The sequence below is a fragment of the Myodes glareolus genome, chromosome 13 (genome assembly GCF_982192425.1).
Source record: "Myodes glareolus chromosome 13, mMyoGla1.1, whole genome shotgun sequence".
Classification (NCBI taxonomy): domain Eukaryota; kingdom Metazoa; phylum Chordata; class Mammalia; order Rodentia; family Cricetidae; genus Myodes; species Myodes glareolus.
The window spans coordinates 29,171,713-29,198,025 of NC_142038.1; the positions used below are offsets into that span (position 1 = coordinate 29,171,713).

At 39.9% G+C, this 26,313-nt stretch overlaps 1 protein-coding gene across 1 annotated transcript in view; it reads right to left on the reverse strand.

The window, feature by feature from the left end:
* Nucleotides 1–26,313, reverse strand: part of Adamts19 (ADAM metallopeptidase with thrombospondin type 1 motif 19) — a 185,299-nt gene that overhangs the window by 18,241 nt on the left and 140,745 nt on the right. Inside the window, exons 18-21 of the mRNA XM_087896043.1 lie at nucleotides 20,189–20,342; nucleotides 12,444–12,579; nucleotides 9,772–9,976; nucleotides 8,522–8,674 (exon numbers count right to left, since the gene is read on the reverse strand). Coding sequence (XP_087752169.1) covers nucleotides 8,522–8,674; nucleotides 9,772–9,976; nucleotides 12,444–12,579; nucleotides 20,189–20,342 — 648 coding nt within the window. The remainder of the gene's footprint in view (nucleotides 1–8,521; nucleotides 8,675–9,771; nucleotides 9,977–12,443; nucleotides 12,580–20,188; nucleotides 20,343–26,313) is intronic.

Here is a 26,313-nt window from a genome sequence, read left to right on the forward strand (position 1 = left end):
GTATTCTGTCAATCATGTTTTAAATAAACGCTGATTGGTCAGGCAGGAGGTATAGGCGGGAAAACCAGACAGGAAGTGGAAATGATGCAAAGAGAGCAGGAGAATTCTGGGGAGGAGGAAGTTGATTCCTCCCACTCCTGCCCAGACTACTGAAGCAGCAGGATGTGAGCTGCCCCGCTGAAAAAGGTACTGAGCCGCATGGCTAAAATAGGTCAGAAAAATGGGTTAATCAAGATATGAGAGTTAACTAGTAAGAAGCCTGACCTAACGGGCCAATCAGCATTATAACTTATAGAGATCTCTTGTGTGATTTTACTTTGGGACTAAACAGCTGGGGGAACAGGCAGGACAAAAAAACCCCAACAAACAAGCAGGTCCGCTCATGTTACAAGCTGAGGCTTTGCGCCATGTGGCAGGGTTGGAATTCCTGAAACAAGGCCAACGTAGGCCGCTGGTGAAGGTGCAGCCACAGCTGTAGTGGAGACCTGACACAGCTGGAGCTGCCACAACTGTGTGGTGACAACCAAGAAGAGCAGCAGGTGAGGTACAGAGCTGGCCTGAGCCTAGGAGACCAGCTGTGTGCACTCCATCTGGCAGAGCAGAGCGGGTAGAGCTGCCAATGCCCTTCGGAGGTCAGAAGAGCATGAATGGGTTGGATGTTGGGCACTGGACTACAAGATTTGGAGCTAATTGCTTCCCTTTGGTTTTGCTTAACAGTGATTGAATTTATGTCCTGGTTCTTCCTTCTTGCAGTAAGAAAGTATGAGCTTGGGGGAATGGGATGGTTGGGATGAAAGAGGGGTGGATGTGGAAGCAGGGAAGCACATATCTTAATTAAGGGAGCCATTTTAGGGCTGGCAAGAGACTTGACTCTAGAGGGGTTCCCAGGTGTCCAAGGAGATGTCCCCAGCTTGTTCCTTGAGCAGCAGAGGAAAGGGTGCCTGAACTGGCCTTGTCCTATAGCCACACTGATGAATATCTTGCATATTACCATAGAACCTTCATCTGGTGATGGATGAAGATAGAGACAGAGACCCACATTGGAGCACTGGACTGAGCTTCCAAGGTCCTAAAGAGGAGCGGAAGGAGGGAGAACATGAGCAAGGAAGTCAGGACCGCGAGGGGTGCATTCACCCACTGAGACAGTGGGACAGATCTAATGGGAGATCACCAAGGCCAGTTGGAATGGGACTGATGGAGCATGTGATTGAGCTGGACTCTTTGAATGTGGCTGACGGTAGAGGCTGACTGTGAAGCCAAGGACATGGCGCTGGGCTTTGATTCTACTGCATGGATGGGCTTTGTGGGAGCCTTGTCTGTTTGGATGCTCACTTTCCTGGACCTGGGGGGAGTGGGGAGGATCTTGGACTTCCCATAGGGTAGGGAACCCTGACTGCTTTTTGGCCTGGAGAAGGAGGGGAGGGGGAGTGGGAGGAGGTGGAAATTTTTAATAAAAAATATTAAAGAAAGAAACTATGTAGTTTAGATTTTATAGGAGATCACAGTTAAGAGTGGATATTTTAAAGACATTGAACTTTTTAGTGTTAGAATTTTAAAATCGTGGACTTTTAAAGTCATGATATGCTTTTTATTGTGAAATTGACACACAATTGTGGCAATAAACAAGAAAGGAATGGTTATAATTCAATAGTCACGTATTAATTATGTTTTGTCAACTTGACAGAAATGAGGGTCATCTGGGGGTGGACACCCACTTGAGTAGCTGCCTCCATAAAATTGGCCTGTGGGCATCTATGGGACATTTTCTTGATTAATGATTTATATAAGAGGGCCCGTTCCACTGTGAGCAGCGTCGCCTTGGAGGGGTGGTCATAAGTTATAGACGAGAAGTGAACGGAACAAGCCATGGAGGGTAAGTCATAAGCTGTGTTCCTCCATGGTCGGATTCAGTTCTCTCTTCCAGATTCCTGCCTGGAGTTCCTTCCCTGGCTTTTCTCCATAAAGTATTAAGTACGGTAAAGTGAAATAAAGCCTTTCTTCCTCAAGTTGCATTTTGTCAGTATCTTACCACAGTGACAGAGAAGTAAGCTAACGCATGCCCGTTTCTTTGTTCTTATACTTAGGTCTGAGTTACCTTAATTTAGTAATTACTTAACCCAATGACTTGCTACAGTTTTGCTGGGTGATTATACAAAACATAGTTACAGAAAGAGCTGCTCCATTTTACCTGATTAAATTGTATGTTCTATTTTTGAGCTTTTTAAATTTGATCAATCAATCACCCAACAAGTGTGAGATGAGCAAGGATGACGATCAGAATATTGTTTCCAGAGAATGAACAAAAACTTAAAATACAATTTTGAGATTGATAACTACTTAAAACTAGAAAATCATCGCAAGTAAAGAAGACATCAAAATACATACAAAAACCACTCCCCCATCCCTTGTGTTATTTTACAACCAGAAAGTGTTTCTCTACTTTTTACAGAGAATTATCTCGGTTTTTAGATTCTTTGCCTCTGTAATTTTCCTACTGTTCATTTGAAGATGATTCCTTGAGGGCAGTTTTTTTTTTTCAGGGATAGGTTGAAAGGGCTGATTGTCTTCTGTGCTTTGTATATACACAGATATTTTCAACTAGACATACAGTTAACCCATTCAAAATGATTGACTCTATATCGGTTAGGATTATATCACCTCAAAAGACACATAATAATATGTAGTTCCAATACTGATTTAAAATGCCATAATTTGATAAGCAGCCCAAACTATAGTTTTATGTAGTTTGGTAATTTTCATTACTAAATAATCTTGGATTTTAAAGTATGAAATAAATCTAACAATAGAACAAAAATAATTAATTTGGTTCAATGACATAAATCACTTGTTAATATTTCATGGAAGACCAAAATCAATTAAATCTTCAGAAAAGGACAAAATTCTTTGTAACAGGTAAATAAAATGCTTTCATTTGTTCTGTTGGCCTCCAATAATGCAAACCAGAAGTTGTAGAAGTCCAAATGAAGGCAGAAAAGCCAAATTTCAGGAGAAATATGTCATTTTATTAAACTCAAGGAATGATGTAATTTTTCAATTCATCTTAAGTGAGTAAATGCAGATTCATGATGCCACAAAAATGTGGGTCTTGTTCCCCTCCCTTAAGTAAGATTTTCAGGCCACATCCTGATCAGACCTAGTCAGAATGTGACACACAGTTGTATCAACAGTTAACGTAAGCCACACCAGGGGGAAAAGACTGTGTGTCCTACTTTAATAACACTGTGAAATAAACATGGGTCATGTCTGTGGCAGTGCATCTGCCTAGAAATTAGATTTTCTGTCTTTCCACATGAAGGTCTGTTTGTTTGTTTGTTTGTTTTGGTGGCATTAGGGTTTAAACCCAGGACCTTGAATATGCTAGGCAAGCGCTCTACTACTGAGCTACATCACTCACCTTGGACCTGGTCGCCCTGCCCTTTATGCTGCCCCTTATCCCATTGTCTGCACATAACCATCCCAAATATAAATGTTAGAAATCACAGAAACTCACACAAATGCAATGGAATAGTTTAAGGCATTAGCCATATTCTGCATCTGCCTTTGATCGGTATCAGCTTCCTTAAGGGTGCCTAGGCAGTGGGAGAGCTTAAGGACTCTCTCTTCTCACTGATTCAGTGTATACTGTGTCTCACCAGGAGAGAAGCCTTTGTCTGTTGGTAGACGTTCTGGACAGCAAATTCAATATTCCCGATCAAAGCCAAACCAATTTTTAATATTAAGTCCACTTAGGTGTGCTGATAGTATAAAACTCCGGGTAGAAACTGAGTGAAGATGACAGATTAATTGCCCTCAGAGGAGCACAGACATCCAGCCACAACCGCATACATCTTGTTGCTATTTCTGTTGGAAAGACACAGCTGATAAAAATCAGAGGCCTGTGTTCTCTCCGTCCCTGAACACTTTCATCACGGGAACACAATAGCTGCAGCACTGGCCATCTCCTCTGTCATTGTTTGGGATGGTTTTCATTTTAACATGAAAGCTGTATCTTAGGGAAAGGGGATAAAGTCAGGAACACTCACAAGGAGCCGCTGGTTTTCATTTGTGTACATTGCTGTTTGAGTTTGTGATGCTGAGACTTCAAGAAGGAAAAAAAAATGTCTCTAAGGAAAAGGAGAAACATATTTTTATGTAAAGAGAGAGTGAGGGGGAGAGCAGGAGGGAGGAAGCACCGATAATGAGGTTGAGAATGAGAACAACCGCGTAAAGAGAGAGCAGGCTGGCGAAGGCCGAGTCCGTGAATGAAGAACACTCACTAAACCATCCTCTTCCCTGAGCGCCACAAGTGTTGTGTGGAGGTTGTACAGCTATATAACCCAATGAGAAGTTATTCAATCTAACTATACCCGTGAATTTTATGCATAATGATGGTAAAAAAAAACCCACAGATTTTCCTAATTTTCTGAGAAATCGCCACACTGACATCCAAAGGGGTTGTGCCAGCTTGCATTCCTACCAGCAATGCAGCAGTGTTCCCTTTATCTCAACCTCTCCAGCATAAGCTGTCATCAGTGGTTTTGATCTTGGTCATTCTTCCAGGTGTAAGATGGAATCTCAGAATTGTTTTGATTTGCATTTCTCTGATAACCAAGGATGCTGAGCATTTCCTTAAGTGTCTTTCAGCCATTTTAGATTCCTCTGTTGAGAGTCCTCTGTTTAGGTCCGCACTCCATTTTTTTTTATTGAATTATTTGTTCTTTCAATGACCAATTTCTTGAACTCTTTGTATATTTTAGAGATCAGACCTCTGTCTGATGTGGGGTTGGTGAAGATCTTTCCCTATTTTGTAGGCTGCTATTTTGTCTTGTTGACTGTGTCCCCAAGATCCAGCAATACCACTTTTGGGTATATATCTAAAGGATGCTCAATCGTAACACAAGGAAATGTGCACAACTATGTTCATAGCAGCATTGTTTGTCATAGCCAGAACTTGGAAACAATCTAAATGCCCCTTGACCAAAGAATGAATAAGAAAATGTGGTACATTTACACAATGGAACACTACACAGCAGAAAAAAATAATGACATCTTGAAATTTGCAGGCAAATGGATGGAACTAGAAAACATCATATTGAGTAAGGTAACACAGACCCAGAAAGATGATTATTATATGTACCCACTTATAAGTGGTTTTTAAACATAAAGCAAAGAAAAAAGAACACTCTACAAATCACAATCCCAGAGAACCTAGACAACAATGTGGACCCTAAGAGAGACATACATGGTTCCAATCTACCTGGGAAGTAGAAAAAGACAAGACCTCCTGAGTAAATTGTGATCATGGGAATCATAGAAGAGGGTTGAAGCGGGGGGGGGGGGGGGAAAGGGAGGGGAGCAGAAGAAACGCATAACTCAATAAAATCAATTAAAAAAACCCACAGGTTTTCAAATGTAGCGTAAAAAAACAGTGTTCTTTATACTAGCCTAAGTTAATTTTTCTCTGTCATAAGATACAAAGCAAGGGCACAGTCAGCACATTTTACTAACTTTACATGACAAATTCTTGTTATGGGGACAGGCTATCCTTATCCTGTTCCTACATAGCACATCAAATGTGTTCCGAGTTCTGTGTTAGATATTGCAATGACGTCAAGATCTTCTGCCTTTTCAAGTATGTATTCTGGATTTTACAGTTAACTAGGCTATAGTTATCACTTGATCTATTTCTAATCATCACAAAAGTTGGGAAAATATACTTCAGTTTAAACAATGATACCCTAATTGGGTTTCTATTGCTGTGATCAGCATCATGACCAAAAGCATCTTGGGAAAGGAAAGATTCATTCGGCTTACAGGTTCCAGGCGGAACCTATCACTAAGGAAAGCCAGAACAGGAACTCAATGCAGGCAGCTGGGGGCAGAACTCAGGAGGCCCTGGCAGTGTGCTGCTCACTTGTTTGCTCTCCATGGTTTAATCAGCTGATTACTTAAACACCCCAGCTCTACCTGCCCAGGGATGGACTTCCCATCCAAGGCTGTGCCCTCCCATATCAAGCATTAATCAAGAAAATGTCCCACACATATATCCACAAATCAATTACAAAACAAATGTAGGCGTTTTCTACAGTGGAGGTTCTCTCTTCCCAGATGACCTTGGCTATGTCAGCTGAAAAAACAAAACAAAACAAAACCAACAACTAACCAGCACAAATGGTATTCAAACATTTTCTGGGAAGAATTGTCTCGTGTAAAGAAACATCATGTTTCGTGTTAGAGCACTTGCCTAGCATGCACAAGTCCTTCTGATACTCAGTCTTAAATAAAATCAAAATAAAAATTAATAAAATGAAAAAATCTAGAGTTCACTAGCCAGAAAATAAATAAATAAATATTAAAGCCAAAAAGATAGCTTAGTGTGTAAAGTGGTTAGCCTTCAGTTATAGGGGTCTGAGTTTGGATCTCCAGCACTTATGTAAAAAGCTAGGCCAGGTTGCATGTGTCTCTAACCCCAGTCCTAAGAAGGCAGAGACAGCTGGACCCTGGGGACAGTCAGTCAGTAGAGCTGAAAAAGGAAGCATTGTGTTCAACGAAGGAGACTGTCTCAATAAACGAGGTAGAAAGATGGCGGAGAATGTCTGGCATCAGTTTCTGCACCTCTACCCCAAACACAAAGAAAACAACAACAATGGCGGCAGCAGCAAAAACAACTAAATGGCAAAAGACCAGCAGGTATCAGTAGTGTAACTTTAACTAGCACTTTCTCTGCATTCTCTCCTGACCTGTACCTTCAAAGACATTCCTTCATTATATTAAAACATTTCTGTCCATTTGCCACCTGATGGCTTGATCAATATGCTCCCATAGAAGGCAGTCCTCCAAATTGTCTCTTAGTTCTCTTGAATTCCACCTAATCTGTTTTCCTCCTTCATAAAACTATTGAAACAAATCCTGCACATGATAGAAATTGATTCTGGGTAATCTGGGATGTGCTGATGCCTGAAAGTCATTCACACTGAAGTGTGAATCAGTTAAAAGCCTTATGTGTCGGGTTAAACATGAGTTTATAAGGGCATCTGAATCCTAAAATGAAATTTGGATGTTGAAAATGGTGGGAAAACATTAAATTTCTTAAGAACTAAAATGCAGTTTTTGTGTGCAAATTATTATTAAGAAAGAAAGCCAGCAAGTCATAAACCCACAGCCGTGCAAACACACACACACACACACACACACACACACATATACACACTCACACACACACACACACACATACACACACACCTGTTTCCCAACCCTACTCTACAGCCGGGCCACCCATACACACACATATACACACACAAACATACACCTATGTTTCCCATCCCTACAAACTACCCTCACACACATACAAACACACACAACTACGTTTCCCACCCCTATATCCACACCCAAGCTACCCATGTGTGCGCGCGCGCGTACACACACACACACACACACACACACACACACACCATACACCTATGTTCCCCACCCCTACATCCACACCCAAGCCACCACACACACAAGAAAAGAGATTGGTCTTTAAATGTCCATGATCTCGTGTGGGGAAACATTGAGAAAGCTGGAATTCACATACTTCATATACTAAAAGTATTTCTTCCAGAATGTTCTTCAGCTTATTTTTTGGAAAGCTACCATGATTCCTAATGTTCCATAACAGATCTTTCTTTCAATTTATGAAACTCAAGAGAGAAGGCTTATATTTCTTCTATGGCACTGGCTGTTCCGAGCTGAACACAATGCTGCCACTGAATGTGAAATTATTACATTTGGGGAAATGGTACATTAGAGCTGTGTTCACCCAGATCTGATGAAAGTTTATCTTAAAATGTGGAGCTCACTGACATTCTATGAAGAGAACATATTAGGTGAATTCCATGCCTAATCATATATGAACCTCCACATGGGCCACATATGCTCGGCATATGAAAAATTTTTTAGCAAATTTTTCTGTTACCATGTAATAAAAATGCCTACTGCCCAAATGAATTCTGTCCATTTGAAGTGATTTTAGCAGTGTTATCCTCTTGACTATCCAGTGCCTCCCCGCAGGACACACCTTTTCCTGGCATGTCTCTTTACCATGCCTGTTTTCCAACTTTGTTTCACCAAAAACAGGAAATGAATTCTGGTAATTTCCATTTCTACTGTACACAACCCAGAACACTGACTAGCATAGAACTATATCTGCCCCTTTGCTTTTCTGCCAGAAACCCCTTTAACTGTAGTTTGAATTTACTCATTTATAGTATTGTATCTATCAGATATTATTAAACATATTCTGAGTGAGGACTATAACCATAAATGTAGCGATAAAATAATGTTCACTATTTCTAGAGATTTATTCATGCAAACTATGTTGTTACACACTTTCTGTGCTTTATCTCAATCTTTAAACCATTCCCTCAAACCATCATCTCAGGGAAATAGACAGGAGTCAAAGCTGGGCATAGAACCCTCTACCCCTTGATGTTCACCTCTACTCCCCATGCCTCCTAAGCCCAGCACAAGTCATTCTCACCTTAGACCAGTCACCAACTCGCCACACGTAGCATTTTGAGTAGTCCTCACAGTCCTCTGCCTCCCTGGGTCGGGTGGAGAGGACACACTTCTTTCTCGGGTTAGTGCACCTCACGGTCCTGTGCCGCACACCTTTGCCACACTTGACTGAACACTGGAAGATAATATTACAGGGTTGAATAGAGTTGGTGCAGGCTATGGATTAAGGCATGTCTATAACAGTTTCTATCATTTCTCTTACTTTTAAGGATAGCTAGTATTTTTTAAGCAAAGCTTGTCTATCGTTTTATTTTTTTAAAAGATTTATTTATTTATTAGGTATACAACATTCCTTCCATGTATGCTTGCATGCCAGAAGAGGGCACCAGATCTCATTATAGATGGCTGTGAGCCACCATGTAGTTGCTGGGAATTGAACTCAAGACTTCTGGAAGAACAGTCAGTGCTCTTAACCTCCGAGCCATCTCTCCAGCCCCCAATTGTCTATCGTTTTATGTCATATAGCAAACTATGAAATTGTGTACCTAGGTAATTTTTCTGTGTGGACTTTGCACATGTGTCACGCACGTGTATTTGTAGGGCTCCATGCACTTACACACCTAAATTGCTTAAGAGAGGTCACTGAATGTATGCAATAAGTTGTGCATATAATCATGTTAATATATATGTAATGATAATGTGAGTTTGTCACTGTGGGTTTGCACAGAACACACTTGTATGTGCCACACTGCAAGCTTACGAGACTGTGTGGTGTAGTGAGCTCACCCTGGTCTAAACTGCAGCTTTATTACTCACATAAAGTTTTTGAGCGAATGAATTCCCCTAAGTTATACTGCCCATCTATATAAAACACAGCAATTATTAAGTTTCTTGCATGTGTGCTTATAGGTAAACAGTTGGCCAAATAAGAAGTAAAATTTTATTGCTTCCACAAATAAAATGATTGCTAAATGTTGGCTCCCTTTTAATATTCAGAGACATGCAAGGAGTCAAATATACATGTTAAAGTGTGCTCTTCAGCGGTACTCATACGTGAGAAAAATCGTAAGTCTAAAATTCTCACAAAATGGTCTATGGGTTATGTCAATAACTTTTTATATTTTCAAAATTAGCTGCTTTCCCTTTTATCTGCAAAATTAGCAGTTTTGCCTATCAGTTGTCATGCACAGTGATTTGGGACATGACACAAGATTTTGTAGGAGCGAAGAGTCCAAGGAGGAAAACGGGAAAGAAAAGGGGTATGTCCCATACCTCAGACCACACTCCTGCCTCCCACACTGTCATGCAGTCCTGGCCCTCACAGCGCTGGGCAGTGGCGGGCTTTGGCCCCATGCAGTCCCTCTCCCAGGCTCTGATTAGCGTTCCGTTGTTCAGTTGCTGGGTGCAGGCCACTTGTCTGCTTTGTACTCCTTTTCCGCACGTTCGTGAACATGTGGTCCATTCTGTCATCATCCATCTAAAAGCAAAGCAAAGGTCATTGGAAACAAATTAAAAGCTGTCAACCTACAACAGGCTTGACACTTTCAGGGTTAGCAGAAAGTTACAGTAATTTATGTTAATTTTCCTTAAATTGCAATTACTTTGAACATACTATACTTTGTGCATGTCCTTCAATGTTTCATAATGCTTATCTCTGCAATATTCTTAACTCTCAAGAGTTGCCATTCCTAGGTGTTCTATGTGTTAACCTCTCTGTTCAACAGATACCTTACAGAACCATGAATATAAAATTTTTTGAAATTATTCATTTTCTTTGCATTACAAATATTCCCAAAACCCATATGCTTTAGGAACCACAGCCATCCTGGCTGTTTACAGAAAGGCAAATTGAATAATACAGAGATTCAGTAAGTTAGGAGATATATGGTATATGGTTTAGCCTACCTACTGATGAGCTCTCATGCAAATACAGATATATGAATTTATTAACATGATCTCATTTTAGTGATCCTTGGGACTCTAGTAATTTGTTTTCAGTCTTGCTTATTCGATCACTCAGTAAGAACACCCCCACCCCCCACCCCACATTTTAATAGATGAAGAGCTTTAGTTACAATGATCAGGATAGTGATATGCATCTGTCACTGTTACTTCTAATGACTTGAGGTGTATCACAGGGCTTAACCATCTATTCTAATTTAACTTCAGGAAGAAACCAGGTCCTCCATTACGAATAGTCTCCCTTCTCATTGTTCTGTATTTACTCACATTCTTGCAACGTGGAGGAGTCACAAGCCTATATGCTGAAGTGGAGTGAGGAGAATCCCAAGGCACTGAGACACAGCATAAAGCTACCTCGTAGGGGTCACAAAAATATAAACATGGTGACAGACAGTCCATCTGATCACTGAAATAGCTTCATAGCGAGTATAAGGACACTGTGATAGGCAGGAATATGCCTCCTGACATAAAAGACTTCAATATCAGCCACCCAATTACACTACTTCATAAAAAGAGCATGACTCGTGCCCGGTGCACAGCGGTGATAGGATGCACAGCAAAGTCCTTTCCCCTGCGAATTCTTGTCAAATCATTCCTGTATTCTGTTAGAAGTATACAACCTATGTGGGTGTTAGGACTGTCAGTGGAGAAGGAAAAATTAGGAATAACACCTAATCCACAGCCAAATAAGTCTTGAAACCTCAACACTGTAAAGAAGAAAAAGATTCCCCAAACATTTTAAGCTTTCACAACTCAGAAATGGGATGGACTCACTCAGGGGGGCTGAATAATTTTATTTGGTAATGCAGTGGGAACAGTGAGATTTCAGCATATAAAAGGGATGGAAATGAAATCCAGAAGTGAACATTTACCTAGGCAATACTAATTTCCAAAGAGACAGGTACAAAAGCAAAATTAGCTTAACTGGCAGTTTTGTTCCTCCAACCACGTAGCCCCTCCCATGTTTTCCTTGTGTAGTAGGACGTTATAGGGAAGATTAACTGTACAGGGCTGTACATTTTTTTTGTATGTTTAAGTTGTAGGGTATGCAAATTCTCTAGAATTCAATTGCAAAAGCAGTTATGAAGGGGGATCAATTCTCTGATTTTCTGAGTACTTTCAACTCAGTCTAAAGCGCCGAGTCTCAACAATCCTGAGTGTCAGATAAGATAAGTATTCTTTCATCAAGCCAGAGGAATCGATGTACCTCGTTCTCTTTTGATCAGACCATCCTGAACATGACAGGGTTTGTATCACTGGGCTGTCTTAAACACACCGCTCATTTTTATGAGAATGTATGTGAAATATTAAGCCCCACTATGGAAGCCACCACAAGTACCCATACAGCAAAAGTATACCCAGGCTCGTCCATCTTCTCTGTCCCCACTTCCGCTACCACAGTCAAGGCCCTATTTCCTTTCACACTTGCAGCTGTCAACATTGCTACTTGCTCCTTACACACGAGCCTTGACTGTCTTCTTGCCCTGTACTCACTGAGGAAACCATAGTTCAACCTCGAAATCTGGAGACCAGATATCAGGAACTGGGCAGTTCGTCTTGAGACCTTTTGGAGGAATGAGGACCTGAGTGACAGAGCCAGAAGGATCCCATGCCCCCTGCTGTCTTCCTGGGGCTAGATCTGCCCACACTTTCCCTCATCAACTTTTTCCTATCAAATTCCTCTCGTCTCAGAGAATTCTGAAGCAAACAGCTAGATTCAACCAAACGCCAATAAGCTTGAAGAGCTGACTCATAGTTTCTTCTTAAACTTAGGATGTAACCCCTCTTCCTTATTTATGGGATGGTTTTACACTCCGTAGAAGTTACCCGTAAATCTTAACCCTACTGTCTCAACTGTTGCCTATTTCAGTGCTCACGCTTGGGTACGGATTTCTTTGTAATACTCTGAAGAACAGTTATTTTAGCAATCACTGAGTTAGTTCTAAAGCGAAGCCTTGCAGTGACCACGAGAACACGGTTACCTTGTTTGACAAGGTTGCTCATTGCACTTCCGAATTTGTGGCTCTGGCTTAGTTAAGGACTTGCATTTCCTGTTGTCCACAATGCTGGTGTTCTTGCTCGTGATTTTTGTGCAGGACACTGTTGTCTTCCTCTCTCCTGCAAAGAGCAGATTGGGCACACAATGCGACATCATTACAGGCTTTTGTGAAACGGAGATACTCATATAGTTTAAACAATTTACATTATCCCAATGAATATGATATTCTGTAAAAGTTATATAACAAAGTGTACCTCTGAGGGCTTAAGGATTTTTTCCTTCAAAGGCAAATGTACTTTCAAAGTTACAAAGTGATGGTGGTAGGGTAAGTCAAGAAGATGCTGATTCAAGAGTTATTTGGTACTAAAAACCAAAGTTGTAAAGAGCTTATGATAATATAAAGATGCTCCTATTATACCAATAAAATAGAAAAAAAACACATCTTACTAGTAAAAAAATACTGAAAAATGGCAATTATATTTTAGTAAATTTTCTTTGACTAACAAAATATATCTTGGAACCTACAGACAATAGTAAATTCAAAACTGAAAATCAAGACAACAATATCCCTAAAACATAATTTTCTGTCAAATACATTCTTAAATATTTAAAAATCACAAGCTCCTGAATGCCGAGAGCTCACCTCCAGTTTGGCGCTGAAGGCTGGATACCTCCTTATGACCTGAAGTCAGCCACAATGAGCGGCAGCTGCGGGCTGTGGGTGCTAAGATGGCGGGGGACTCATGGGAGAACGTGGGGGGTTTCTGCCTCTTACCCTCTTTTCACCCCCTCTTCCTTGACTTATTATTTTCCTCATACTATATATTTTCAGGATCCAAAATCATTGTTGATAACACTTCTTCTTTTTGGTTTTCCAAAAAGTATCTCCCTGTGTCCATTCAAAATTTTCTTCCTTCAACCTGCCCACTGTAGTAAAGTGTGACGGACCGTGGCTACGACTGCTCCACACACGACCTTCAATAACTACAGGATGGCACATCTTTTTAATGCCACCGTTGCACTTGTCACTCAAAATGGGTCTTTGATAGAAAAGAACACTTTGAAAAGAACTGATTTCTCAAAATAAATATAATCAAATACTTTAGATGTTTCAGAACACAAAAACAAATATCTATTTCACAGGTATATTTTAAGCTGTTTGGAAATAATAGGACTTGGGTTGAGAGATGGTTCAGTGGCTAAGAGCACTGTCATTCTTGCAGAGGACCCAGGGTTTGATTCCCAGTGCCCTCATGACAACTCGCAAACATCTGTAATTCAAGTTCCAGGAGATCTGATGCCCTCTTCTGGTCTCTGTGGGTGGCAGGCATGCACACGGTGCACAGACAGATGTGCAGGTAAAATATCCACACACATAAAATTAAAACAAACAAATCTAAAAATAGTTCCAGAGAAGATCTGCGGAAGAACAGAAGAACTACATGTAGAGGGACATTTTACAAAACCAGTTAGGGGAAATGAAAATAAGGGTGGCTAAGGTTTTATCTAATTGTGTATATTCAAGCATCTTTCAGAATTCAAAGAAATCCTGAATGACCAATAAGGGACTCTATTTTAAGTCAGGAAAAGCCATATATAGACTCTGAGCTACCTTTGAAAGCAATAGGATGAGGAGAAAAAAACCTTCAATTTAGGTGTCCCAGACTCTAATTCTGACCACCCCGACATGGGCATGTGACAACTATTCTCTACATATTCCAATTTCTTACACTAGAAATTAAGTCACATTGAAGAATAGCTCATAGTCCTGCTGACTGGGAAACTCAGAGACTCCATCATGAATCTCTACTGCTTGATGTTTAGAAATCGACAAAATATTGCCTAAGACCCATAGAAAAGACTGTTAACTTTAATCAATTTCTTTTTCAAACTGAGGAACTATATATTGTGTGTATTTCACTAACACTGATGTAGTTTTCATCAGACCAAACTGCAGAGCAAACAAAAATGAATATATTGCATTGGGCAAATTCGCTCATGTCTAGATTTAAGCATAAACGGGTTTTAATGACTGATTTACCAGCTATGACACCAATTATCAGTTCCTTTATTTCACCATTTCATAGCCTACCATCACCATTGGATCCAATGACTGCAGACATGGCTGAATCCCAAGTGATATTAAAGACAATTTTCAAATGCACATTTCCATTAGGGGACATTTACTTCTATTGGTTCTTATATATATATTAAATATATATCAATATATATTCTGTTTGCAGGTAGATAAACACATATAATGTTTGTATATCTATGTTTATCTATCTGTATATCTATCTCTCTCTCTCTCTGTCTGTCTGTCTGTCTTGTCTGCCTATGTCTGTTGGATGGAAATAGAATCCCTAAATGGGGATGGCCCTGTGAACAAGAGATAAACAGAGGAATGCAGACTTGCAGATTTTGGTGTAGTTGAGACTAGGAGAACGCAGGAGCTGGCATGGAGATAGTGGGGCCCAGCAAGAAAGAAAATATCCTTGTGGCAATGATGATTGGTGAAAAGTTCCAAATCAAGCAGTGATTTGAAATGTGTTTGTAGGAGTTCACCTTGAGAGACTATTGTAGTATGTAAAATACCCCTTGGCTGCCCTGTGCTGCTTTTGTTATGAAGGCTCCAGAGGGCAAGGGCATGGAGGGCCCATGTGTCCCTTGCTCTCTGTGCCTTCGGATGCTCTCTGAGCCTCTATGCCCCCTTAACACACTGTTTCATGCCCTGAACATTTTCTTGTTTATAAACAGTACTTTCAGATCTAGATAAAATGGGCTTTGGCTTTGCAATCCTCAACAAGAGGCTCTTCACGTTTTACTTCCCGAATCCCTGCCTTTGATCACCATAGTCTCATCCTTTATATAGTCACATGACAGTTCTGGGTCACTCTCCTTCATTGCTTCTCCCAGATTATTGTTTTGATTTTGACACTGCTTCTAAAAAAAAATCTAAAATCATAGTACCTTAATGATTTTCCCAGTACCATCTTCTCAGTTCCTAGTTCTATTTTCTTTCCAACAATCTTGATTTTTTCCCCTTTTATGAAATAATAATTCCTTTGTCATCCCAGTAACCTCTGTCTGTAAGTTCCATAATCTTTTCTCTATTTTTTTTATCATCTCTTATGTTCTCATCCTGTTAGTACACGGAATCTGACAATTTTAAAAATCCAAACAGGTCCTATAACCCCTCAACCCTACCACCTCTTCAAAGTCCTTCAAGTCCATGCACCTTTAATTCCCACTTCATACAACTGTTTGAACTTAACACATCCAGTCTCAGGCCATCACCTACTCCTTTCTTGTTTTTGAACATTCTCATTTTTGCTCTATAAGAGTATCTGTAAACCATACACAGCCAGAAGGTGCTGCACATTCACGGGGATTGAAGTCACGATAAATCCATGACCTGGAATTCAACTGGACCATTAGTGCTACTTCAGACCAAAATACATGTTCCCATTAAGATGCAGATGAAAGGGTCAGCCTCTCCCTGGGGCACTGGCCAGATGTTAATCATCACGAAAGCACTAATAAACTTGGTTAAAAATCACTCAGTGTCAATGATAATTTAAATTCCTATTGTAAGTGACCCCTTTGATGCTCATGTTTCTGTAAATAAACAAAGACATGGGTGGATAGGGCAATTTGAGCCCCTAAGAGGAAGCTGATCACACTCCTTCCCATCTTTGAGCAAAAGTTGTAGCGCTCAGTCACCCAGACTACCCTTATGCCAACATGGATACTTTGAACATACCATAAAAACCTTAAAGACACACAACGACCTTAACTGTTTTGCTTTCCTAAAGTGTGAAACCCAACCAGCGCTGTTTTAAATACTTTATACTGACTTTTTGATATCTCCAGACTTACTGGGCTCTAGGCCACCCCAAACCATGTCTCTATGTTAGAAGGGCACACTTTCCCTACTGGCTTAGTGGAGGGACTGTCGTTACTGACAGAAGGACAGTTTCGTGATTGGAGTCAAAAGAAATCTTGCTTTGGAGCAGGGTCTGTTGTGACTGAGAAAAACAGCAGCTATCTGTGTAGAGAATTCAGTATCCGCTGTGAGCTGGCTGAGAAACACCCTCCAAGGAGGTTCCCTTGACATTGTAAGATTAGTCCTAAGAGAAAGAGTCTCTTGAAGAGTCAGTTTTTTTTGCCCACTTTTAATGGAAAAGCTTAAAAAAGACCCAGCAATGACAGATAAGCGGCTAAAAGTCCAAGCTGCAAAAGCAACAGACTGTCCAGATGTGGTGACAGCTGCAACTGTCAGCCAGGAACAGCAGCAACAGGGAAGGACCTGGAGTTGTTGTCTCTTACATGGCAGCTAATGAAGGCAACTCTAAGGAGAAGCAGTTGAACAGTTTGAGAGAACAGCCACAGCAAGAACAAGAGAGACAACAGCAATCGAGGAGGGGGTGCAGAAAAGTGGCCGGATGATAGAAGGCTGTAGGAGCGAGAGAAGAGAAACTGCGAGTCCTGGTCACTAGAAGAGTTCCGGGGAACTGCTAAGTCTTTAGGGCAAAATGTCTAACATTCCTGGCTAACATGCTATAACACTGACCACTGGCCATGATAGAGGGGGACTTCCTAGTTGTAGTGATTATTTTTCTGTTTTGTAATAAGACATTATGACTATGGTAACTTAAAGATGAGTTTCTTTGGGCTTACGGTGTCAGAGGGCTAGAGTCCCTGATGGTGAGGTAGAGGTAGCAGGCAGTAGGTGGCTGGAGCAGCAACCGAGAGCTCACATTCTAGGGCAACCAGGGGGCAGAAGGAACTAACTGGGAATGCATGTAGATTTAAGACCTCAAAGTTGTCCCCAGTGACATTTCCTCAGCATGAACAGGGGACCCTGTATTCAAATGTCTGAGCCTTATGGGTGACATCTCCTTAAAGTCACCATACGAGAGGAGTAAAATGAGTCACCATAGAGGCCTGCACAAGAGTACCTATTGTTGCTGTCCCTACCTCCTGCAGCCACCAGCTGCTGAGAGCTATGAAATATGCCCATGAGTAGCCATTGAAGAACTCCTTGCTGACATGTGGTTTGTAATCTGACCTAAAGACTCCTACTTGGTCAATATGTAACCATTCAATTCTTCCTGTCTTTCTCTAAGTGGTCACTTCACATTTCTCTTTTCAAAACTCCTCTATGTCCCTTGTCTCCCTCACTCGAAGCAAAGTGGCCTTTGTGGAGAAAATGGACACAACCAAAAACGAATTATTGTATGTTTCTCAAGCTCCTCATTAGCTTGTGTCTAGGGATAGGCTGTCCATGGTTTTGCAAAGCCAACAAAATTACTCATTTCTTTCTTTCCCATGCTGTCTGGATATTGTTCCAGCAATTTCTAGCTCTCTCCTAGTCTGATGCTCTCCTCTTGAAAATGCAAATCTACAAAGGATGATGTACACTGTATCTTATTGGAACCACCAACAAAAACGGAACCCTTTGACTTTTACCCCCTACAACTACTGTCACATTTGCTTCTCTCTTCTTCCAGCAACATGGACTGAGTTAGAGTTCCTGTCCTTATTTTTCTTTTTCCCTTTGCATATGGTGGATTTTGCAATTTTATACATCACTGTAATATATTTTGGTCATATTCACTATATTGTTTCCCCTCTTACTTTTAGCAATCCTCTTTCATTTCCTAACTTAGTCTCCCTTCTACTTTTGTGACTTTTGTGTGTGCAATCAGTGAGTTTTATTAGGGTTACCCAGATGAGCGTGGATAAGGCTTCCTTTACTGCAGTGCACTTTCCTTCCCAGTGGCTGTACCACTAAAGCAATGCCTCTCCTTCCCCAGTAACCATCAACTGCCTATGGGTTCTAAGGTAAGGATGGGGACCTTGGGAGCCCCTTCCCTTTCCATAACAGAACACTGATGGACCCCTTTTGCTATTTTGCTACGAAATCATTCTACTTGGTCTTTTGAGATAAATATTGTATTAAAATTAATTTTACAGCACTAGCACTGACCTCTTTGTTTCACATCTAATAAAAATTCATCTTTTTATTAGATGCTAATCAGATCTGCTTGTACTCAGCTACTTAGTAGATTTTGGCCTTTGGTTTTTCTGTACTCCTTGTAGCATTTCCCTCACTTGCACACAGACAGCATTGTGGTTCGCACATTCGTTCCCTGCCATTGCTTGCTACTCGTTTTAATCAGCTTTGCCTTTTCTTCTCATCTCTCCAAACTCTCAATGGTAGAACACCCCAAATGTCAATCTTCTAACAGCGTCCTCTTTGTCTTCAGTCACTCTTTGGGTGACTCATATGAATAACCTTATATTCCCTCTCCAACATCAGGCTTACATCCCCAAATCCACACTTGACATCACACTAGACCAGCTTGTATCTCTTACTTCTGTGAAGCCCTTGATCCTGCCTAATCCTGACATTTCAGGCTTTCCTTTGTAAGTAATGATGACAGCATCCAGTCATTTGGAAAAACCGTAGGTCACCGCGACTCTCGCAGCTTCACATCTAGCTCAACAGTATGATTCATGAGTTCTCCTCCTCCCCTGCTGCCAAGTGGCCTAATTAGCCTATTTCCACAATTGCTGGAGTGTTGCATCTACCTTTTTGCTCTCTCTGTTTCATTGGAGGAACAGAGAGGTAGTTTTATACCTAAAGACACAGTCATTCCATTGGAACACCTTCTTTGTACCTCCTATCATCCACACAAGAAGGGTAGCAAAAAGCGCCTAGCAATCACCCGTACATCTGGTCTACCTTTGCTTCCCTTTACCCAGCGCTCTGCACCACATTACAGTTTCAGTCTGTGCTCCCCCTAGAGTCTGACTCAGCATGGCTTCTGTGGAGGACTTTTCTGAAAATCTAGTTTATGGTGCACTGGCTCCCTCTCACTTTCCCCTCCCCTGATTATTGTCCTCATTGTCCTATTTTAGTTCTTAGGATATTTTCACGCAGTATTTCTTTTATTATTTAGGATACTTTATCTATTCTGTTTTCTGTTTGCTTCGTTTGGATTTGATGTGTATGTGTGCTTCCAAATAAAGATAAAAATTGTCTCTCAAGAGCTGTGATAAATTATGTTGTAATTTTTATGGGAATTATATTGGCTTTGTATGTGGCTTTTGGTAATATGACCATATTTATTGTATATTGTATTGATTGTATTGATCTTATCAATCCATGAGCATAGGAAATTGTTCCATATTCTGATATCTTCTTCAGTTTCTCCACAGTATTTTAAAGTTTTTCTTTTTTTATCATGCAAGTCTTTTACTTGCTTGGTTAGAGTTACCCCCAAGATATTTTCTATTTACTGAGTCTGTTGTGAAAGGTGTTCTTTCTTTCTCTGATTTCTTCAAGGCATCCAGCTACTTAGCTGAAAGTGTTTATCAGATGCTAATAGTAATAGAATGTGCATCATGGTCCGAATGGTGTGTCTGGAACCTGGTATGCTGTAAACAAACACATTACTCTCTATGTCATAAATATAACAACCATCTCAATGAGTGAAATGGAACAAGGGTGAGGAGCCTTCTCAGTTTGAGTAAGATTCTTTTGCCATGAAAGAGTTCAGATGTTCAGCTGGTACAAACATTGTAATGAACCTAGTTTACAAACCTTTTCATATTCTTGAACTTTAAATTAGAGATTGTAGATCTATTGTAACTATCAGTGGTTAAACAGAAAACAACTGTTAGTTGTTTTGAAAGGATAGAAGTTTTAAAATTCTTCACCTCCTCCACATGTGGCATTGCAATCCTCCCAGCCTGCGTGTGTCCACATGAAGAGAGGTTCTGGCTCCTTGGAGCTCTGGTTGTCTGGAAGTGGGTCTGACGGAACTGTATATTCATAGTGAAGACCGTAATTCTGATCCTGAAACAGGAGTACCTGTGACACACAGAGTGATTAAGGAATATGATTTAAACCAGGGCACATTCAACAACAGAATCTACAAGTATATTGATTCTGAGTTGCACAATGAAAACAACAGACATTACTTTTAAAATGTCATTTTTTTTCAAAGATGGAGAGTCACTCGTGAGATAGACATGTCTCGATGAATGAGGCCAGAAATACTTGATCATTTTCTTTTGATTTGGCAGACCATTTTCCAAAGCATGATATATGTATATGATGATATTTTGGTGTGTATGTGTGTTCTAGGGGCAGAGACGTGTGCTGCATCTGATGTCAAGATATAAAATAAACTGTGGATTTTCCACCCTTATGAAGAGATGGAAAGGCAGTCAATTTGAGGTGTGTTGTCCGTTTTATGCCAACTTGACAAAGTTAGGGTCATTTGAGGAGAGAGCCCCTCAAGTGAGAAAATGTCTGCACCAAAATCGTCAGTAGGCAAGCCTATGCGACTGCGGCATTTCTTAATTATGGATGTAGCATGACTCCCGGAGACACAGACTGCAACTGCGCAAAGCAGACCAAGATATGAGTGAGCAGCTTCCCAGCTGGAGAGCCCAATCTCTAGGCCCTAGGCAATGGGACAAAACCCCAGGTCCTTCCCCCACCCATCTCAGCTGGAAGTATAAGCCTTATGCAGGCAGCCTGCTTCAGCAGCCATTCCTCAGACCCTGTAATCCACAAGTCCCCTTCTTTACCCCAAACCCATCCATCCCCTGAGATGTCTGTGGCTCCTGGAGACACAGTGACTCCACCAGTCTGTTCAAGAGAGGAGCTCTGAGACATAGACACTGTCCAAGACATAGATCAGTCCAAGAGGCAAAGACACTGCCTGTACTAATTGGAGGATGAGATGGGTAGATGCCAATGCAAGAATACAATCGATAATCTAAAATGCTATATGGCATCACCAGAAACTTGTAGGCCTACAACAGGAAGACCTAAACACCCCAACCCAGAAGAAAATGGCCTTAAAAACAAATTTATGAAGATGATAGAGTCGCGTAAAGAGGAAATGAAAAATTTCTTTAAAGAATTGGAGGAAAAGACAAATAAAAAATGGGAGAAATCAATAAGTCTCTTAATAAAACAAAGGAAAAGCAATCAAACAGGTGAAGGAAACAGTTCAAAACTTGAAAATTAAAACAGAGGCAATTAAAAAAACACAAATCGAGGGAATCCTGGAGATGGAAAATCTGGGTAAACGAACAAAAACTACAGATGCAAGCATAAGTAACAGAATGCAAGAGATGAAAGACAGAATATCAGGAGTTGAAAATACAATAGAGAAAATAGATTCATTGGTCAAAGAATGCATTAAAGCCAAAAAATGTCATAACAAAAAATGTCCAGGAAATCTGGGATACCATGAAAAGATCAAACCTAAGAATAATTGGAATAGAAGAAGGAGAAGAATACCAGCTCAAGGCACAGTAAAAAATATTCAACAAAATCATAGAAGAAAACTTTCCCAACCGATTCATCAAAATAACACCCGATTTCTCAATAGAGACTCTGAAAATGAGGAGGTCCTGGAGAGACACTGTGCAGACACTAAGAGACCACGGATGCCAACCCAGACTACCATATGCAGCAAAACTTTTAATCACCAGAGCTAGAGAAAACAAGACATTCCATGACAAAACCAGATTTTAACATTATATACCCAAAATTATCCCTACAGAAAGCCCCAGAATGAAAACTTCATCTCAAGCTGTACCCACGAAAGTATAGGCAATAGATAATCCCATACCAGCAAATCATAAAGAAGGGAAACACACACACACACTACCACCAAAAGATAACAGAATTACAAATCACTGGTCATTAATATCCCTTAAAATCAATGAATTCAACTCTCCTATAAAAAGACACAAGAGAACAGAATAGGTACAAAAATAGGATCCATCAGTCTGCTGCATACAAGAAACACACCTCAATTTCAAATACAGACATTTTCTCAGAGTAAAGGTTGGGAAAAGACTTTCCAATCAAATGAACCTAAGAAACAAGTTGGTATAGCTATCCTAATATCAAACAAAATAGACTTCAAACTAAAATAATCAAAAGAGATGAAGAAGGATATTTCATATTCATCACAGGAAAGGAATCCCTCAAGATAAAGTTTCAATACTGAAAATTTATGCCCCAAATATAAGGGCATTGCATTTGTAAAAGAAACATTAATTACATATTAAACCCCACACACTAATAGTGGGAGATTTCAACACCCCACGCTCACCAATGAACAGGTCTACCAGACAGAAAACTAATAGGGAAACAAGAGAACTATCAGATGTTATGAATCAATTAGGCTTAATAGATATCTATAGAACATTCCACCCAAACACAAAGGATATATTTTCTTCTCAACACCTCATGGAACCTTCTCTAAAATCAATCATATACTTGGTCACAAAGCAAATCTAACAGATACAAAAAAGTTGGAATAAACCCCTGTATCTTGTGAGATCACCATGGTTTAAGTTAGAATTCAACAACAATGCAAATTCCAGAAAGCTTACAAGCTCATGGAAACTGAATAATGCTCAACTGAATCATCCTTGGGTCAAGGAAGAAATAAAGAAGGAAATTAAAGGCTTCCTAGAATTCAATGAAAATGAGGGCTCAACATACCCAAACTTATGGGACACTATGAAAGCAGAACTTAGAGGAAGTTCATAGCACTAAGTGCCTACATAAAGAAGTTAGAGAAATCCCACACTAGCAAATTAAGAGAACACCTGAAAACTCTAGAAAAAGAAACAAACTCACCCAGGAGGAGTAGATACCAGGAAATAATCAAATTGAGGGCTGAAGTCAATAAAATAGAAACAAAGAGAAGAATGTACAGAATCAGTGAAGCAAAGTGTTGGGTCTTTGAGAAAATCAACAAGATAGATAAATCCTTGTCCAAACTAACCAAATGGCAGGGAGAGAATATCCAAATTAACAAAATCAGCAATGAAAAGGGTAACATAACAACAGGCACTCACAAAATCAAGATAAACATCAGATCATACTCCAAAACCTATACTTCACAAAATTAGAAAACGTGAAAGAAATGGACAACTTTCTTGATAGGTTCCATACATTGAAATTAAACCAAGACCATATAAACACATTAAACAGACTTATAACCCCTAAGGAAATAGAAGCAGTCATTAAAATTCACTGCCTCCCCCCCAAAAAAAGCCAGGGCAAGATGTCTTCAACACAGAATTCCTCCAGAATTTTAAAGAAGAGCTCATTCCAATACTCCTCAAATTGGTTCACACAATAGAAACAGAAAGAATATTGCCAAACTCTTTTTACGTGGCTACAGTTACCTTGATACCCAAACTACACAAAGATGAAACAAAGAAAGAGAACTACAGGTCATTTTCCCTTGTGAATATTGATATAAAAGTACTCAATAAAATACTGGCAAACTGAATCCAAGAACTCATCAAAAAAAAAAAAACCATCCACTGTGACCAAGTAAGTTTCATCTCAGAGAGGCAGGGTTGGTTCTATATATAGAAATTTGTCTATGTAATCCACCAAATAAATAAACTGAAAGAAAAAAATATGATCATCTCATTAGATGTTGAACAAAGCTTCAACAAAATCCAACAATCCTTCATGATAAATGTCTTGGAGAGATCAAGGATACAAGGAACATATCTAAACATAATAAAAGCAATTTATAGCAAGCTGACAGTCACCATCAAATAAAATGAAGAGAAACTCAAAACGATTCCACGAACGTCAGGAACAAGATAAGGCTGCTTGCTCTCTCCATATCTATTCAAAATTGTATGCAAAGTTCTAGGTAGAGCAAGAAGACAACAAAAGTAGATCAAAGGAAACAAATTGGAAAGTATCGCTATTGCAGATGATATGATTGCATGCATAAGTGATATAACTATCACTATTTGTAGATTATATGATTGTATACATAAGTGATTCCCAAAACTCTACTTCATATGCCTATACTGATATACCTTAAATAATGTGGTGGAATACAAGATTAACTCAAAAAAAATCAGATGCCCTCTTAAATACAAATGATAAATGAGATGAGAAAGAAATCAGAGAAACATCACCCTTCACAAATATATCTCGGGGTAATTCTATTCAAGCAAGTGAAAGACCTGTATGACAAGAAGTTTAAGTCTCTAAAGAAGGAAACTGAAGAAGATATCAGAAAACGGAAAGATCTCCTATGCTCTTGGATAGGTAGGAACAACATAATAAAAATGGCAATCTTACCAAAAGCAATCTGCAGATTCACTACAATCCCTCTCAAAATACCAAAACAATTCTTCACAGACCTTGAAAGAACAATACTAAACCTCATATGGAGAAACAAAAAACCCAGAGTATCTAAAATAACCCTGTACAAAATAGGACCTTCAAGAGGCATCACCATTCCTGACTTCAAATCTACTATAGAGCTATAGTAATAAAACAGCTTGATATTGGCATTAAAACCAGACAGGAGGACAAACAGAATCAGATTGAAAATGTTGACATTAATTGACACACCTATGAACACATTATTTTTGACAAAGAAGCCAAAATGGTACAATAAAAAAAAAGAAAGGATCTTTAACAAATGGTGCTGGCATAACTGGACGTGGACATGTAGAAGATTGCATAGATCCATATCTATCGCCATGCGTAAAATTTAAGTTCAAATGGAACAAAGATCTCAACAAAAATCCAGCTACACTGGACTTGATGGAAGAGTAAGTGTGAAGTTCCCTTGGATGTATGGCACAAGAGACCACTTCCCAAATAGAATCCCAATAACACAGACACTGTGAGCAATAATCAATAAATGAGACTCCCTGAAACTGAAAAGTTATTGTAAGTCAATGGACAAGGCAAAAAAACCAGAACTACAGCTTACGGAAGAGGAAAAGATCTTCACCAACCCCAAATCTGACAGAGGACTGATCTCCAAAATAAATACAGAACTCAAGAAAGTAGACATTGAAATACGAAATTATCCAATAAAAAAAATGGAGTGCAGAGCTAAACAGACTCTCATGGGAAGAATCTCAAATGCCCAAAAGATATTTAAGAAATTGCTCAACATCCTTAATTATCAGAGAAATGCAAATAAAAATGACTCTGAGATGCCATCATACGCCTGTCAGAAAGGCTAAGATAAAAAATACTGAGGACAGCTTATGTTGGAGAGGATGAGGAGCCAGGGAACGCTCCTCCATTGTTGGTGATAGTGCAAACTTGTACAGCCACCTTGGAAATCAGTATGGTGGTTTCTCAGAAAATCAGGAATCAATCTACCTCAAGACCCAGCGATACCACTCTTGGGCATCTACCCAAAGGATGCATAATCATACCAGAAGGACACTTGCTCAACAATGTTCATACCAGCCTTATTCATAATGGCCAGAACCTAAAAACAACCTAGATGCTATTCGGTTGAAGATAAAGAAATATGTGGATAAAGAAAATGTGGTATATTTGCACAGTGGAGTATTATTCAGCTGTTAAAAAAAACTGTGACATCATGAAATTTGCAAGCAAATGGATGAAACTGGAAGAAACCACCCTAAGTAGGTAACCCAGACTCAGAAAGACAAACACAGTATGTACTCACTCATGAGTGGATGTTAGATGCAAAGCAAAGGATAACCAGACTACAATCCACAGTTCCAGAGAAGCTAGGTAACAAGGGAGACCCTCTTCCATGGAAAGGGAAATTATATGAGATCTCCTGGGTAAACTGGGGGGTAAAGAGGAAGGGGATGGGAGATGGGAACATGAGGGAATAGGATGGTCAAGAATGAAGAGAGACCAAGTGGGAGAGCAATGAATTAGAGACTTTGATAGAGAGAGCCACTACGGGGTTAGAGAGAAACCTGGTGCTAGGGAAATTCTCAAGAATCTGATGCAAGGATGACCCCTGTTATGACTCTTAGCAATAATG